General features: G+C 43.2%; 1 protein-coding gene across 1 annotated transcript in view; it reads right to left on the bottom strand.

Moving 5' to 3' along the window:
- Positions 1 to 16,839, bottom strand: part of LOC110529613 (scavenger receptor class A member 5) — an 84,533-nt gene that overhangs the window by 58,535 nt on the left and 9,159 nt on the right. The window contains exon 3 of the mRNA XM_021611970.2: positions 16,527 to 16,658. Coding sequence (XP_021467645.1) covers positions 16,527 to 16,658 — 132 coding nt within the window. The remainder of the gene's footprint in view (positions 1 to 16,526; positions 16,659 to 16,839) is intronic.

Here is a 16,839-nt window from a genome sequence, read left to right as displayed (position 1 = left end):
GAGTGATGGTTGCTGATAATGGGCCTCTGTACGCCTATGTAGATATTCCATAAAAAATCTGCCGTTTCCAGCTACAATAGTCAATTACAACATTAACAATGTCTACACTGTATTTCTGATCAAGTTGATGTTATTTTAATGTACCAAAAAATTGCTTTTCTTTCAAAAACAAGGATATTTCTAAATGACCCCAAACTTTTGAACAGTGGTGTACATACAGTCCCTGTGGGGACAACGTCCTCAATGCAGTTATTGATACATCATACAGAAGAGGCAGGCGGTTTCATTGGTCTAAATCGTTAGGTCTTTAGGTCTTGAAAATCAGTAGCCTTCAACTTTTCCAACAACCCACTTCCAACGAACCAAAAATTGGCACAAATTTGAGTGGTTACATACAATGGAAAACATTACTAAAATGTATAGGGTAAACAGAGGTACAGCACTGTGTACAGGAACGTAATCCTGGGGTAGAGAATCATGCCACATAACATTTATTAATCCACAGGGGTTGGAGGGCATTTATAAACATTGTTTGTGGATGCCAATGATTAGCAATAGCCTAAGCCTACATTACTGTAGATGTCTGTATCTATATCAGGTCCTTTACACTCAACAGAAGGATAAAAGTGTCCATCCAAACATACAAAGACAGTATAGCGGAGAGGGGTAAAAAGCTTTGAAGTCCAAGAATAGGGAGGAAAATATAACACAACTCTGATTTTGAAGAGCAGAGAGCTAAACAATGGTATAGTAAACAGACCAGATCATTATGACTATAAAACATGGACAATGAGTGGTGCCTTGATGTCTAACTGCTTGATCTTGATCTCTCAAAACTGCTTAGACATAAAAACAATATCAGCTCAGGTCTGACTGCATGAGGACATTCCTGATTAAGAATAATGTCGCCAAAGGAAATGGCTGCCGTTTTAAGATCCCGTAACCAATTGTGCTATTGTGTATGTTTTTTCGCCTTATTTGTAGGTTATTTTGTACATGATGTTTCTGTATGACCGAAAAGAGCTTCTAGATATCAGGACAGAGATTACTCATCCCATACTGTCGGACGGGAAGGATTTACTTCAGACGCCCTCATCCAAGTACAAGGCCCTCATCCCCGTAATTCGCAGGAGAAACAGACGGAGGTATTGTGGACAAAGATCCAGGGGCCTTGTCAGGATTTGGAGCCAAGAGGGTAATCTACCTTTACCATCGATCCTATTGGGGAACGTACAATCAATCAATAATAAAATAGACAAACTACGATCAAGTATATCATACCAACATTGAAAACTGTCATATCTTATGTTTCACTGAGTCGTGGTTGAACGACAACATGAATAACATTCAGCTGGTGGGTTTTAAGCTTTTTCGGCAGGATAAAACAGTGGCCTCTAGTAAGACAAGGGGTGGCGGTCCATGTATATTTGTCAAACAACAGCTGGTGCACGAAATCTAAGGAAGTCTCAAGGTTTTGCTCGCCTGAGGTAGAGTATCTCATGATAAGCTGTAGACCACACTATTTACCAAGAGAGTTTTCATCTGTACTTTTAGTAGCTGTCAACATACCACCACAAACCAATGCTGGCACTAAGACAGCACTAAATGAGCAGTATACGACCATAAGAAAACAGGAAAACGCTCATCCAGAGGCTGCGCTCTCAGTGGCCGGGGACTTTAATGCAGGGAAACTCAAATCCGTTTTACCTCATTTCTACCAGCATGTTAAATGTGCAACCAGAGAGGAAAAAAACTCTAGACTACCTTTACTCCACACACAGAGACGTGTACAAAATAACCCTCGCCCTCCATTTGGCAAATCTGACCATAAATCTGTCCTCCTGATTCCTGCTTGCATACAAAAACTAAAGCAGGAAACACCAGAGACTCGGTCAATAAAGAAGTGGTCAGATGAAGCAGATGCTAAGCTACAGGACTGTTTTGCTAGCACAGATTGGAATATTTTCCGGGATTCTTCCGATAGCATTGAGGAGTACACCACATCAGTCACTGGCTTCATCAATAAGTGCATCGATGACGTCGTCCTCAAAGTGACCATACATACATACCCCAACCAGAACCCATGGATTACAAGCAACATCCGCACTTAGCTAAAGGGTAGAGCTGCAGCTTTCAAGGAGCGAGACTCTAACACCGGAAGCTTATAAGAAATCCCGCTATGCCCTCCGACAAACCGTCAAAACAGGCAAACCGTCAATACAGGACTAAGATGGAATCATACTAGACCGGCTCCGGCACTCGTCAGATGTGGCAGGGCTTGAAAACTATTACAGATTACAAAGGGAAGCACAGCTACGAGTTGCCCAGTGACACGAGCCTACCAGACGAGCTAAATAACTTCTATGCTCGCTTCGAGGCAAGTAACACCGAAGCATGCATGAGAGGATCAGCTGTTTCCGGATGACTGTGTGATCACACTCTCCATAGCTGATGTGAGTAAGACCTTTAAACAGGTCAACATTCACAAGTCCGCAGGGCCAGATGGATTACCAGGACGTGTACTCCGAGCACGCGCTGACCAACTGGCAAGTGTCTTCACTGACATTTTCAACCTCTCCCTGACTAAATCTATAATACCAACATGTTTCAAACAGACCACCGTAGTCCCAGTACCCAAGAACACTAAGGTAACCGGCCGAAATGACTACTGACCCGTAGCACACACGTCTGGAGCCATGAAGCGCTTTGAAAGGCTGGTCATGATTGGCCACTCCAATTTTCATACCACACCAACAGATCCACAGATGATGCAATCTCTATTGCACTCCACACTGCCTTTTCCCACCTGGACAAAAGGAACACCTATGTGAGAATGCTATTTATTGACTACAGCTTAGCATTCAACACCATAGTGCCCTCAGTGCTCATCACTAAGCTAAGGACCCTGGGACTAAACACCTACCTCTGCAACTGGATCCTGGACTTCCTGACATGTTACCCCCAGGTGCTAAGGGTAGGTAACAACATATCCGCCTCGCTGATCCTCAACACAGGGACCCCTCAGGGGTGCGTGCTCAGTCCTGTGTGGCCGTGTGGTGGCAGGACAACAACCTCTCCCTCAACGTGATCAAGACAAAGGAGACGATTGTGGAATACAGGAAAAGGAGGGCCAAACACTCCCCCATTCACATTGATGGGCTGTAATCAAGCGGGTCGAGAGCTTCAAGTTCCTTGATGTCCACATCACCAACAAACCATCATGGTCCAAACACACTAAGACAGTCGTGAAGAGGGCACGACAAAGCCTATTCCCTGTCAGGAGTCTGAAAAGATTTGGCATGGGTTTTCACATCTTCGAAAGGTTTTACAGCTGCACCATCGAGAGCATTACAGCCTGGTATGGCAACTGCTCGGCCACTACAGAGGGTAGTGCGTACGGCCCAGTACATCACTGGGGCCAAGCTTCCTGTCATCCAGGACCTTTATACCAGGCGGTGTCAGAGGAAGGCCCTAAAAATAGTCAAAGACGCCAGCCGCCCTAGTCATAGACTATTCTCTCTGCTACCGCACGGAAAGCGGTACCGGAGCATCAAGTCTAGGTCCAAAAAGGCTTCCTAACAGCTTCTACCCCCAAGCCATAAGACTCCTGAACAGCTAATCAAAGGGCTACCCAGACCCCTCTTTTACGCTGCTGCTACTCTCTGTTTATTATCTGTGCATGATCACTTTAACTCTACCTTCATGTACGTATGACCTCAATTACCCCGACTAACCGGTGCCCCTGCACATTGACTCTGTAGTGGTACCCCCTGTATATAGCCTCACTATTGTTATTTTATTGCTGCGCTTTAATTATTTGTTACTTTTATTTTCTATTTTTCAACTTATGTAGTTTTTGCTTAACATATGTTTCTTCTTAACTTCTTAAAGCACTGTTGGTTAAGGGCTTGTAACTAAGCATTTCACTGTAAGGTCTACACTTGTTGTATTCGGCGCATGTGACATATACAATTAGATTTGAACCTCAGAGCATCTTAACCTGGTGTTGAGCCTGTAGAACTAAATCAAGTCAACGGATTTCCAACTAATGCATCAACATAACCATCTGGATAGAAATGACTGTGAGGCCATCATGACAGAGCAAAAAGGTTTTCCTGTTGAATGCTCTCTCTCAGGAGTGTCTCTCTGACTATCTATTTACCCAAATGGATGAGGTTCAGTATCTCCACATGGAACTGGGCCTGCTCAACATTAAAATGCTGCTCTTTTAAATCTCTTAGATGTCAGACATATGCCAGGCAGGCCCTGACACACACTATATAGAGTACATTATCACATTGAGCCAAAAATGGGATGTGGAAAAAAATTCTGTGGTAGTTGGCAAAATTACAGATAGAAATTATGTAAACAAAACATCAAGAGGACTTTAGCAGGGCACAGTTTATAGTGAAATGCCATTACCATTATGTCATAAACTCGCATCATGGTTGCGGCAGGAATAAAAAAAATACAGATATTTTTGGTAGTCCTAGGTCTACTCTCCAACTTTATCTACCGTTCTCAAAGGTCTACTTTTTCAGTGTTGGTCAACCTTCCCCTCTTCTGTCCTGGACACCTATGAAGTGTCAATGCTATTTAGAAATCAGCTCCTCTGAAAGGTGATGTATTGGGCAATCTCCTTGTTCATAGGAATGTTTGTTGGACACCATGCAAAACACATTTCCCATAAAGGACTCCAGATGCAGGGGCAGAATAGTTGCACTGCTGCCCAGCTGAAACATGAGTATCTAAACTAGATGCTCTCAATTTCACACAAATTATCAAGGAACCTACAAGGTATAACCCTAAATCCGTAACCATGGACACCCTCGTAGATATCATCCTGACCAACTTGCCCTCTAAATACACCTCTGCTGTCTTCAACCAGGATCTCAGCGATCACTGCCTCATTGCCTGCTTGAGTAATGGGTCCGCGGTCAAACGACCACCCCTCATCACTATCAAACGCTCCCTAAAACACTTCAGCGAGCAGGCCTTTCTAATCGACCTGGCCCGGGTGTCCTGGAAGGATATTGACCTCATCCCGTCAGTAGAGGATGACTGGTTGCTCTTCAAAAGTGCTTTCTTTCATCGCCATCTTAAATAAGCATGCCCCATTCCAAAAATAAAGAACTAAGAACAGATATAGCCCTTGGTTCACCCCAGACTTGACTGCCCTTGACCAGCACAAAAACATCCTGTGGCGTTCTGCATTAACATCGAATAGCCCCCGCGATATTCAACTTTTCAGGGAAGTCAGGAACCAACATACTCAAGTCAGTTAGGAAAGCTGAGGCTAGCTTTTTCAAACAGAAATTTGCTTCCTGTAGCACTAATTCCAAAAGGTTTTGGGACACTGTAAAGTCCATGGAGAATAAGAGGACCTCCTCCCAGCTGCACACTGCACTGAGGATAGGAAACATTGTCACCACCAATAAATCTACGATAATCGATCATTTCAATAAGCATTTTTCCACGGCTGGTCATGCTTTCCACTTGGCTACCCCTACCCCGGCCAACATCTCAGCACCCCCTGCAGAAACTTGCCCAAGCTCCCCCCTGCTTCTCCTTCACCCAAATCCAGGCAGCTGATGTCCTGAAATAGCTTCAAAATCTGGATCCCTACAAATCAGCTGGGCTAGACAATCTGGACCCTGTCTTTCTAAAATTATCCGCCAAAGTTGTTGCAACCCCTATTACTAGCCTATTCAACCTCTCTTTTGTATTGTCTGTGATCCCCAAAGATTGGAAAGCTGCCGTGGTCATCCCCCTCTTTAAAGGGGGAGACACTCTAGACCCAAACTGTTATAGACCTACATCCATCCTGCCCTGCCTTCTAAAATCTTCGAAAGCCAAGTTAACAAACAGATCACCGACCATTTCAAATCCCACCGTACCTTCTCCACTATGCAATCTGGTTTCCGAGCTGGTCATGGGTGCACCTCAGCCACACTCAAGGTCCTAAACGATATCATAACCGCCATTGATAAAAGACAGTACTGTGCAGCCATCTTCATCAACCTGGTCAAGGCTTTTGACTCAATCACCGCATTCACCAACTACTTCTCAGATAGAGTTCAGTGTATCAAATCGTTGGGCCTGTTGTCCAGACTTCTGGCAGTATATTGCACTGGTCATCCCCAAAACCAACACTTCCTTTGGCTACCTTTCCTTCCAGTTCTCTGCTTCCAATGACTGGAACGAATTGCAAAAATCACTGATACTGGAGTCTTATATCTCCCTCTCTAAATTTAAGCATCAGCTGTCAGAGCAGCTTACTGTACCTGTACACAGCCAATCTGTAAATAGCACACCCAACTACCTCATCCCCATATTATTACTTACCCTCTTGATCTTTTGCAACCCAATATCTCTATTTGCACATCCTCATCTGCACATTTATCACTCCAGTATTAATGCGAAATTGTAATTATTTCACCTCTATGGCCTATTTATTACTTACCTCCCTACTCATCTACATTTGCACACACTGTACATAGATTTTTTTCTATTTTTCTTTATTATTGACTGTACGTTTGTTTATGTGTAACTCTGTGTCGTTGTTTTTGTCTCACTGCCTTGCTTTATCTTGGCCAGGTCGCAGTTGTAAATGAGAACTTGTTCTCAATTGGCCTGCCTGGTTAAATAAAGGTGAAATAAAACACAAATATACTGTATATATATATATATATATATATATATATATATATATATATATATATATATATATATATTATCAGTTTCTGTATGCATTCAAATTAGTCAACATACTGTACATTCAAATACATTGGAAATTAATGTATCATGACCCAAATAATGTGTACAGTATGTGTCCAAGTCCATTGTGACTAGGCTACTAGTCGGCCTTTAAAACAATGAACAGGTTTCTCTGGTTTGTTTAATATTGTTTGTAGAAATGACCTGTAGGCATTTGGAACAAGACTACGCAGGAAAAGGTTTGGGGAGTGGTTATTTTATAACCCATAAACCACTTTGGTTTCCAGCAAATCCTGGTGTTTTCATGTTTTGAAACATCCACCAACTGTAAAGGGGTTATAGCTCACATAGCTTGTTGATTAACTAGGCACCACTTGATTATGAGTCATAGGGTCCATTTATACAGACTCCTGTAGCAAGTTTTTTTTAAAGCAGCTGCAATTTGTTTTGCTATTGAAATAGAAATAGTAGTAAATTCTGATTCAAAAAATTACACATTAGTTATGTACCTAGAATAGGGACCTGCCTCTCTTCACTATTAGTTATTGACAGTGGGAATGAGCACAGTGATTCATTAAAATAATACATGTTCTCAGTGACATACTCCTTTTGGGTTGACATTTTTTTCCTCTTCACTGCACCGGTTCCTTCACATCTAGGAACATTGGCCAAACAAGTCTTTGAATTGTACTCATAAACATGGAGGATTAAAAGTGCAATTGCTTTCCATGCACACAGCAGCATTTATATAACTGAGTGCAAGGATCCCAAAGTTTGTTAAACTCACTGGAACACTCTGAAACACTGTTAAGCCCTATCAGGCAGCTGAGAGAGCCAGACATAATCAGGGAGTTCCCACTGGGAGTTCATTTTGAACTGGAAACTAAGCACTAGCTGGGTAACTCACTTCTCATACACTCTCAACATCATGTGCCGAGTAGCCATAAAACAAAACAAAAAAAGCTTTTATTTTTATTCACTGCTCTGCTCAGCTTCTGAGATTTAGGCTAATCTAACTGTTGTATCTCTATTTTCTCTGTTCTCTCCATTGTTCCCTCCTTACTGTCCTCGGCTCTTCCATCCCATCTCAATTCCTGAGAAGTAGGGTGATAGTTATTGTGATTGTCAGAGTAATGTGTAGTTATACTAATGCTACTAAGTAGCAGATGACTTTGATTGTATGTAAACTGTTCAACTGTTTAACAGCTGCAACAGCCATTCAGAGGTGTACCAATACAGTCGGTCTATGGAAAGTTTGAGAACATCCTTTGATACGGGAGCACAGTGTTCAGATCTGTATTCATGCCGTGCCTTCTCCGACCTTACAGGGCTGTGATCTCTCAGCATGGGTCAGCGAGTACATCGGAATGACTTGAAATATGGAGTGATATAACCCCTCTCTCTTATCTATCTAAAAGCATGGATTAAAGGTTCAGATGTCAGGCCTGGATATTTAATGTGCTGGCTAGGAGGTTGAAGCAGAGCCCTGCCCAGGTCATATAGCGAAACCTCATAAATATTCACAAATGAACACAAATGAAAAGCAAATGTGGATTAAAAAATGGATGGGTGTTGGTTCACACTGGAAACTTGGCAGGGTCCCTGTGAAATGTACCCCTCCACAGCAGTCATTATGTTATGTTAGTCTCATTCACCCTCTCTAATGATCCACGTTTCATTTCAGAGGGACTATTTGAAAGCTCTGTTTGATTGCTTTTTAAATTAGCTTTATGCTAAACCATACATTTCTAAATACCTCCACGACAGTGTTTGTCTCCCATGATTTTGTCTTCCTTTTCAAATTATGTCAATGGTATTGCATGTTGGCTCCAGTAATGCCTTGGCTTTGCCTAGACCTATATCCACCTACAGAACTTCAGTTATTATGGTCCTGATGGGAAGAGTTGGAAAGGCATGTGTGAAATTCCGTAGAGATTACACAAAGAGTTAATCATCTAGATTCCCGCTGTTCACCAACCCAACAGGGCTTAAGTCTGTGTCCGGGAACTTCCCTCATTACTAATAATGCTGAGGTGTGGTTTACTGACCAACACTGCATGTTATCTCTGGGTTATAGAGCTAGAATCTAACAGTGAAACATTACTTTATTAATCTTAAATTGGTCACTAGGATATAATTTCTCAGCCATGAATACCAAGAGCCTGATTCCTTTCAGATGCTCTAGAATTTTCCAAATCATTCTAGGCAACAACAGTATAATTCTAAATTGGATTTAAAGTAAGATTCCGCATTTGGGGAAACAGTGCCACTGTTTGCCTCCAGTGTCTTTGTTATTGTTTTTGTTTTGTTGATGAAAACGGAAAAAAGGAGCATCCAATAATTTTTTGCAGTACATATTTTGCTGTTCTATAGAGCGTGCAGTGGGGACCTGTCATTCAGGGCTGGTGGGGCAGAGCCCCACATTTTTAGCAAAAAATACGTATATACTGTATATTTATATATACTTTTTGGGAGTGGACTTGCCTGTTTTGACTGTTTTGCATGCTATTTTAGCATTATACAGTGCCTTGCGAAAGTATTCGGCCCCCTTGAACTTTGCGACCTTTTGCCACATTTCAGGCTTCAAACATAAAGATATAAAACTGTATTTTTTTGTGAAGAATCAACAACAAATGGGACACAATCATGAAGTGGAACGACATTTATTGGATATTTCAAACTTTTTTAACAAATCAAAAACTGAAAAATTGGGCGTGCAAAATTATTCAGCCCCCTTAAGTTAATACTTTGTAGCGCCACCTTTTGCTGTGATTACAGCTGTAAGTCGCTTGGGGTATGTCTCTATCAGTTTGCACATCGAGAGACTGACATTTTTTCCCATTCCTCCTTGCAAAACAGCTCGAGCTCAGTGAGGTTGGATGGAGAGCATTTGTGAACAGCAGTTTTCAGTTCTTTCCACAGATTCTCGATTGGATTCAGGTCTGGACTTTGACTTGGCCATTCTAACACCTGGATATGTTTATTTTTGAACCATTCCATTGTAGATTTTGCTTTATGTTCTGGATCATTGTCTTGTTGGAAGACAAATCTCCGTCCCAGTCTCAGGTCTTTTGCAGACTCCATCAGGTTTTCTTCCAGAATGGTCCTGTATTTGGCTCCATCCATCTTCCCATCAATTTTAACCATCTTCCCTGTCCCTGCTGAAGAAAAGCAGGCCCAAACCATGATGCTGCCACCACCATGTTTGACAGTGGGGATGGTGTGTTCAGCTGTGTTGCTTTTACGCCAAACATAACGTTTTGCATTGTTGCCAAAAAGTTCAATTTTGGTTTCATCTGACCAGAGCACCTTCTTCCACATGTTTGGTGTGTCTCCCAGGTGGCTTGTGGCAAACTTTAAACTACACTTTTTATGGATATCTTTAAGAAATGGCTTTCTTCTTGCCACTCTTCCATAAAGGCCAGATTTGTGCAATATACAACTGATTGTTGCCCTATGGACAGAGTCTCCCACCTCAGCTGTAGATCTCTGCAGTTCATCCAGAGTGATCATGGGCCTCTTGGCTGCATCTCTGATCAGTCTTCTCCTTGTATGAGCTGAAAGTTTAGAGGGACGGCCAGGTCTTGGTAGATTTGCAGTGGTCTGATACTCCTTCCATTTCAATATTATCGCTTGCACAGTGCTCCTTGGGATGTTTAAAGCTTGGGAAATCTTTTTGTATCCAAATCCGGCTTTAAACTTCTTCACAACAGTATCTCGGACCTGCCTGGTGTGTTCCTTGCTCTTCATGATGCTCTCTGCGCTTTTAACGGACCTCTGACACTATCGCAGTGCAGGTGCATTTATGCGGAGACTTGATTACACACAGGTGGATTGTATTTATCATCATTAGTCATTTAGGTCAACATTGGATCATTCAGAGATCCTCACTGAACTTCTGGAGTGAGTTTGATGCACTGAAAGTAAAGGGGCTGAATAATTTTGCACGCCCAATTTTTCAGTTTTTGATTTGTTAAAAAAGTTTGAAATATCCAATAAATGTCGTTCCACTTCATGATTGTGTCCCACTTGTTGTTGATTCTTTACAAAAAATACAGTTTTATATCTTTATGTTTGAAGCTTGAAATGTGGCAAAAGGTCGCAAAGTTCAAGGGGGCCGGATACTTTCGCAAGGCACTGTACGTGTCACATATTAGTTTGCAAACAATATAAAGAATAAATATAATTGAGTAAGGCAGCTCGAAAATGCAGGTGTTTCAGCCTAGTTCAGTGCATTCTGTGGTGGTGGGACGAACCAGCAGAAAATAGGAGCATTGCGCTGTGATTGGCTCAATGTTCTGTCACTCATGGGGAGACTATGTCATCGCCAAGCTTGAGGCCTTAGTAAGGGTAGACATCCAAAATGTAAGCACTTTGGGTCCTGCCATAGAGTTATATTACAAGTGCCCTTCCAAGAAGGCTCAAGGTCATTGTCCACAGATAAAATGACGTCAAATCACGTTATATGTACAGTAGCTTTCAAAGTCTTTTAAAGTCTTAGCTAGCAGTCATCATCATGAATCAAGTCGCCAATCTACTGGCAAATCCTTCCTTGTCATATGAAGAGAAATAATGAAGAGAAATGATAGATAATAGATAATACGTATCAGTATAGTATACGTACTAATGTGTTAGTTCTATTAGCTATGTTGACGTTGATGTTACTTTAGCTAATATGGTGACAACAATGTAGGCTGTGTTTAGCATTTATGAAGTTTTGGCTTGGAAAGTTTTTTTTCGCCATTCATAGGCTAGGTTGTAGCAACCTCATGATGGCTTTAGGGAAAATGTTTGTATTTATTTTTTTTTAAATTTTATTTCACCTTTATTTAACCAGGTAGGCTAGTTGAGAACAAGTTCTCATTTGCAACTGCGACCTGGCCAAGATAAGGCATAGCAGTGTGAACAGACAACACAGAGTTACACATGGAGTAAACAATTAACAAGTCAATAACACAGTAGAAAAAAGGGGAGTCTATATATACATTGTGTGCAAAAGGCATGAGAAGGTAGGCAAATAATTACAATTATGCAGATTAACACTGGAGTGATAAATGATCAGATGGTTATGTACAGGTAGAGATATTGGTGTGCAAAAGAGCAGAAAAATAAATAAATAAAAACAAGTATGGGGATGAGGTAGGTGAAAATGGGTGGGCTATTTACCAATAGACTATGTACAGCTGCAGCGATCGGTTAGCTGCTCAGATAGCAGATGTTTGAAGTTGGTGAGGGAGATAAAAGTCTCCAACTTCAGCGATTTTTGCAATTCGTTCCAGTCACAGGCAGCAGAGAACTGGAACGAAAGGCGGCCAAATGAGGTGTTGGCTTTAGGGATGATCAGTGAGATACACCTGCTGGAGCGCGTGCTACGGATGGGTGTTGCCATCGTAACCAGTGAACTGAGATAAGGCGGAGCTTTACCTAGCATGGACTTGTAGATGACCTGGAGCCAGTGGGTCTGGCGACGAATATGTAGCGAGGGCCAGCCGACTAGAGCATACAAGTCGCAGTGGTGGGTGGTATAAGGTGCTTTAGTGACAAAACGGATGGCACTGTGATAAACTGCATCCAGTTTGCTGAGTAGAGTGTTGGAAGCAATTTTGTAGATGACATCGCCGAAGTCGAGGATCGGTAGGATAGTCAGTTTTACTAGGGTAAGTTTGGCGGCGTGAGTGAAGGAGGCTTTGTTGCGGAATAGAAAGCCGACTCTTGATTTGATTTTCGATTGGAGATGTTTGATATGGGTCTGGAAGGAGAGTTTAGAGTCTAGCCAGACACCTAGGTACTTATAGATGTCCACATATTCAAGGTCGGAACCATCCAGGGTGGTGATGCTGGTCAGGCGTGTGGGTGCAGGCAGCGAACGGTTGAAAAGCATGCATTTGGTTTTACTAGCGTTTAAGAGCAGTTGGAGGCCACGGAAGGAGTGCTGTATGGCATTGAAGCTCGTTTGGAGGTTAAATAGCACAGTGTCCAAGGACGGGCCGGAAGTATATAGAATGGTGTCGTCTGCGTAGAGGTGGATCAGGGAATCGCCCGCAGCATGAGAAAAATCATTGATATATACAGAGAAAAGAGTCGGCCCGAGAATTGAACCCTGTGGCACCCCCATAGAGACTGCCAGAGGACCGGACAGCATGCCCTCCGATTTGACACACTGAACTCTGTCTGCAAAGTAATTGGTGAACCAGGCAAGGCAGTCATCCGAAAAACCGAGGCTACTGAGTCTGCCGATAAGAATACGGTGATTGACAGAGTCGAAAGCCTTGGCAAGGTCTATGAAGACGGCTGCACAGTACTGTCTTTTATCGATGGCGGTTATGATATCGTTTAGTACCTTGAGCGTGGCTGAGGTACACCCGTGACCGGCTCGGAAACCAGATTGCACAGCGGAGAAGGTACGGTGGGATTCAAGATGGTCAGTGACCTGTTTGTTGACTTGGCTTTCGAAGACCTTAGATAGGCAGGGCAGGATGGATATAGGTCTGTAACAGTTTGGGTCCAGGGTGTCGCCCCCTTTGAAGAGGGGGATGACTGCGGCAGCTTTCCAATCCTTGGGGATCTCAGACGATATGAAAGAGAGGTTGAACAGGCTGGTAATAGGGGTTGCGACAATGGCGGCGGAAAGTTTCAGGAATAGAGGGTCCAGATTGTCAAGCCCAGCTGATTTGTACGGGTCCAGGTTTTGCAGCTCTTTCAGAACATCTGGGCGAGTAGCTGCGGGGGGGGGGGGGGAGCTGTTGGCCGAGGTTGGAGTAGCCAGGCGGAAGGCATGGCCAGCCGTTGAGAAATGCTTGTTGAAGTTTTCGATAATCATGGATTTATCGGTGGTGACCGTGTTACCTAGCCTCAGTGCAGTGGGCAGCTGGGAGGAGGTGCTCTTGTTCTCCATGGACTTCACAGTGTCCCAGAACTTTTTGGAGTTGGAGCTACAGGATGCAAACTTCTGCCTGAAGAAGTTGACTTTAGCTTTCCTGACTGACTGTGTGTATTGGTTCCTGACTTCCCTGAACAGTTGCATATCGCGGGGACTATTCGATGTTAGTGCAGTCCGCCACAGGATGTTTTTGTGCTGGTCGAGGGCAGTCAGGTCTGGAGTGAACCAGGGGCTATATCTGTTCTTAGTTCTGCATTTTTTGAACGGAGCATGCTTATCTAAAATGGTGAGGAAGTTACTTTTAAAGAAAGACCAGGCATCCTCAACTGACGGGATGAGGTCAATGTCCTTCCAGGATACCCGGGCCAGGTCGATTAGAAAGGCCTGCTCACAGAAGTGTTTTAGGGAGCGTTTGACAGTGATGAGGGGTGGTCGTTTGACTGCGGCTCCGTAGCGGATACAGGCAATGAGGCAGTGATCGCTGAGATCCTGGTTGTAGACAGCAGAGGTGTATTTGGAGGGCCAGTTGGTCAGGATGACGTCAATGAGGGTGCCCTTGTTTACAGAGTTAGGGTTGTACCTGGTGGGTTCCTTGATGATTTGAGTGAGATTGAGGGCATCTAGCTTAGATTGTAGGACTGCCGGGGTGTTAAGCATATCCCAGTTTAGGTCACCTAACAGAACAAACTCTGAAGCTAGATGGGGGGCGATCAATTCACAAATGGTGTCCAGGGCACAGCTGGGAGCTTAGGGGGGTCGGTAGCAGGCGGCAACAGTGAGAGACTTATTTCTGGAGAGAGTAATTTTCAAAATTAGTAGTTCGAACTGTTTGGGTATGGACCTGGAAAGTATGACATTACTTTGCAGGCTATCTCTGCAGTAGACTGCAACTCCTCCCCCTTTGGCAGTTCTATCTTGACGGAAGATGTTATAGTTGGGTATGGAAATCTCAGAATTTTTGGTGGCCTTCCTGAGCCAGGATTCAGACACGGCAAGGACATCAGGGTTAGCAGAGTGTGCTAGAGCAGTGAGTAAGACACACTTAGGGAGGAGGCTTCTGATGTTGACATGCATGAAACCAAGGCTTTTTCGATCACAGAAGTCAACAAATGAGGGTGCCTGGGGACATGCAGGGCCTGGGTTTACCTCCACATCACCCGCGGAACAGAGAAGGAGTAGTATGAGGGTGCGGCTGAAGGCTATCAAAACTGGTCGCCTAGGGCGTTGGGGACAGAGAATAAGCAGTATCATGTAGTAACCTAAACCTATCGATGTGACATTCAACTGGGTGAATGGAGTCATCCCAATCAGTCATCCAATATGCTGTAATAGAAAAAAAAGCTATACTCATAAAACATTTATCATCCTCCCTCCATCTTAAATGGCCCCGAACGCCATTGGTTTGCAGTAACTTCTTTGTTGTAATATCCCAAACGAACATGTGCGTTTCAGCTTTAAGGATTCTAGCTTTAAATGTATTATGGCCATGTGTCACAAAGCCAGCGATACACAACGATAACCAGAATGGTTATTCGTTTTGAAAGACCTGTCAAAACATTGACTCCACATCACTTCCCTTTATGTTAGTCCTGCTGCTCACATCTAACTAAAACACCAAGGTGTTTCCCAGGTCTGATACACCAAAGGTCACCAGGGCATAGATTCTAACCCGGGCAAGTCACATTATAGACATCCCTCCCCAGACACAAAGACCCAGGCCTGGAGCTGAGGTGGAAAGGCTCTAGGCATAGCTCTGTCACGACTGATTGATGACTGTTTCTCAGGGTTGGCTACAGACCTTGCAGCACTGCATTACCTGACGACACAACTTCCAGGAGTGGGAAGAAAGGGCCTCAGCCGCCAGGCAGCACCGTGGGCGAGCTCTCTTGAACGTGTTGATGGGAGTCCAGTTTCTCCTCAACCACAACACACACACACGGACCTTGTGAGAGCCAAGATGGCCATGGCGGAGTCCCTCCAGGGGCAGTGGAGTATTGGAAACAGGTTCCTGTCAGTCTCTGCATGCCAAATCCATCCACATGGCCTCTCTCTCCACAATGTCACATAAGTAATGCACTGAGGCAGGTACATGACTGAGAAATACCATAGGGAAGTGTAGCCATCTTTCAGCACCATAACTTTTAAAGATGAGGATTACAGTATGTCTCAGGTAACCTTAGTCATATGTCAAGGTTGGTTACTTAAGAAAAATGTATTGTTCCAAGAATGTTACAACTACTCTATAGGCCTTTGCCAATGCCATTGTCGACAATCAAAGCTACAGTCTGTTTGATTTTACTAAAAGCTGATTTTCCTACTGCTTTCATTGGTCTCAAGCTACACTCTCCAAATGTACAAAGAAATGGCTTTTCTCAAATTTCTCAAAAAAACAAAAATGTCTCTTAATCCATAAACTGAAATAGGCAGTCACTTATGTTTAAAGTGAAGTACAATTGCAAAGCACAATCCTTATGTGTTTCCTGAGACAGACTAACTGTTTAAAATGTGGCAGTAGCCATAGGTTTTCCCATTCATTCTTAATCTTGTGGGATCACTGATGTCATTCGTTGCAAACGGCTGAAGACCAGAGTTCTCAAGTGAAACCAGATGCACTAACAATTTGAAATTTCAGTTGAAGAACTTAAGGACTGAACACATCTCAACTCATTCTGTTTTTCACTTCAAGTCAACCAGAATACCCGCTTCAGATAGTGTATGTCGTTGAGTTCAATCACATTTGATCTCACAGAGAAAAATGTAAAGAATAGCATAATATATCCACCTCTTGGGAACTGGAATAACACTGACAGTGTCCAATAAGGTATTTATCTTATTTCACTCAACCAGCCAGATAGAGCTGATGTGGTTTGTGTATATAAACCCTTTGCTTGGCAATAACATGCTTTGTAACTCAAGTGACTTGACTTACCTGCTAAACAGAGGCCAAAGATGCTCAGGAGTACCAAGATGTATAGAGACACGATGGCATACTTGATGGCAGACAGGGAGTTCAGGTGGCTGCAGCAATTGTCTGGCTTTCTTCTCCTCTTGGCAGAAACAGCTGAAAAGAAAACATCTCTTTAGAATTGGAAGACAAAGATGGATACAAGGGCTCTTAGAGGGGGTCTGAATTGAGGGGCCATGAGGATAAAAGAAGCTGTATGAAATGAGGATAAAATGTCATGAGGATAATATTCTTATGCAGTGATGAAAAGGTCCAACATAAAAATGCATGCCTGACT

Source organism: Oncorhynchus mykiss, chromosome 8 (assembly GCF_013265735.2).
Source record: "Oncorhynchus mykiss isolate Arlee chromosome 8, USDA_OmykA_1.1, whole genome shotgun sequence".
Classification (NCBI taxonomy): Eukaryota; Metazoa; Chordata; class Actinopteri; order Salmoniformes; family Salmonidae; genus Oncorhynchus; species Oncorhynchus mykiss.
Note: the sequence above shows the minus strand (reverse complement) of the source record. Positions and strands in the feature narration are given on the sequence as shown.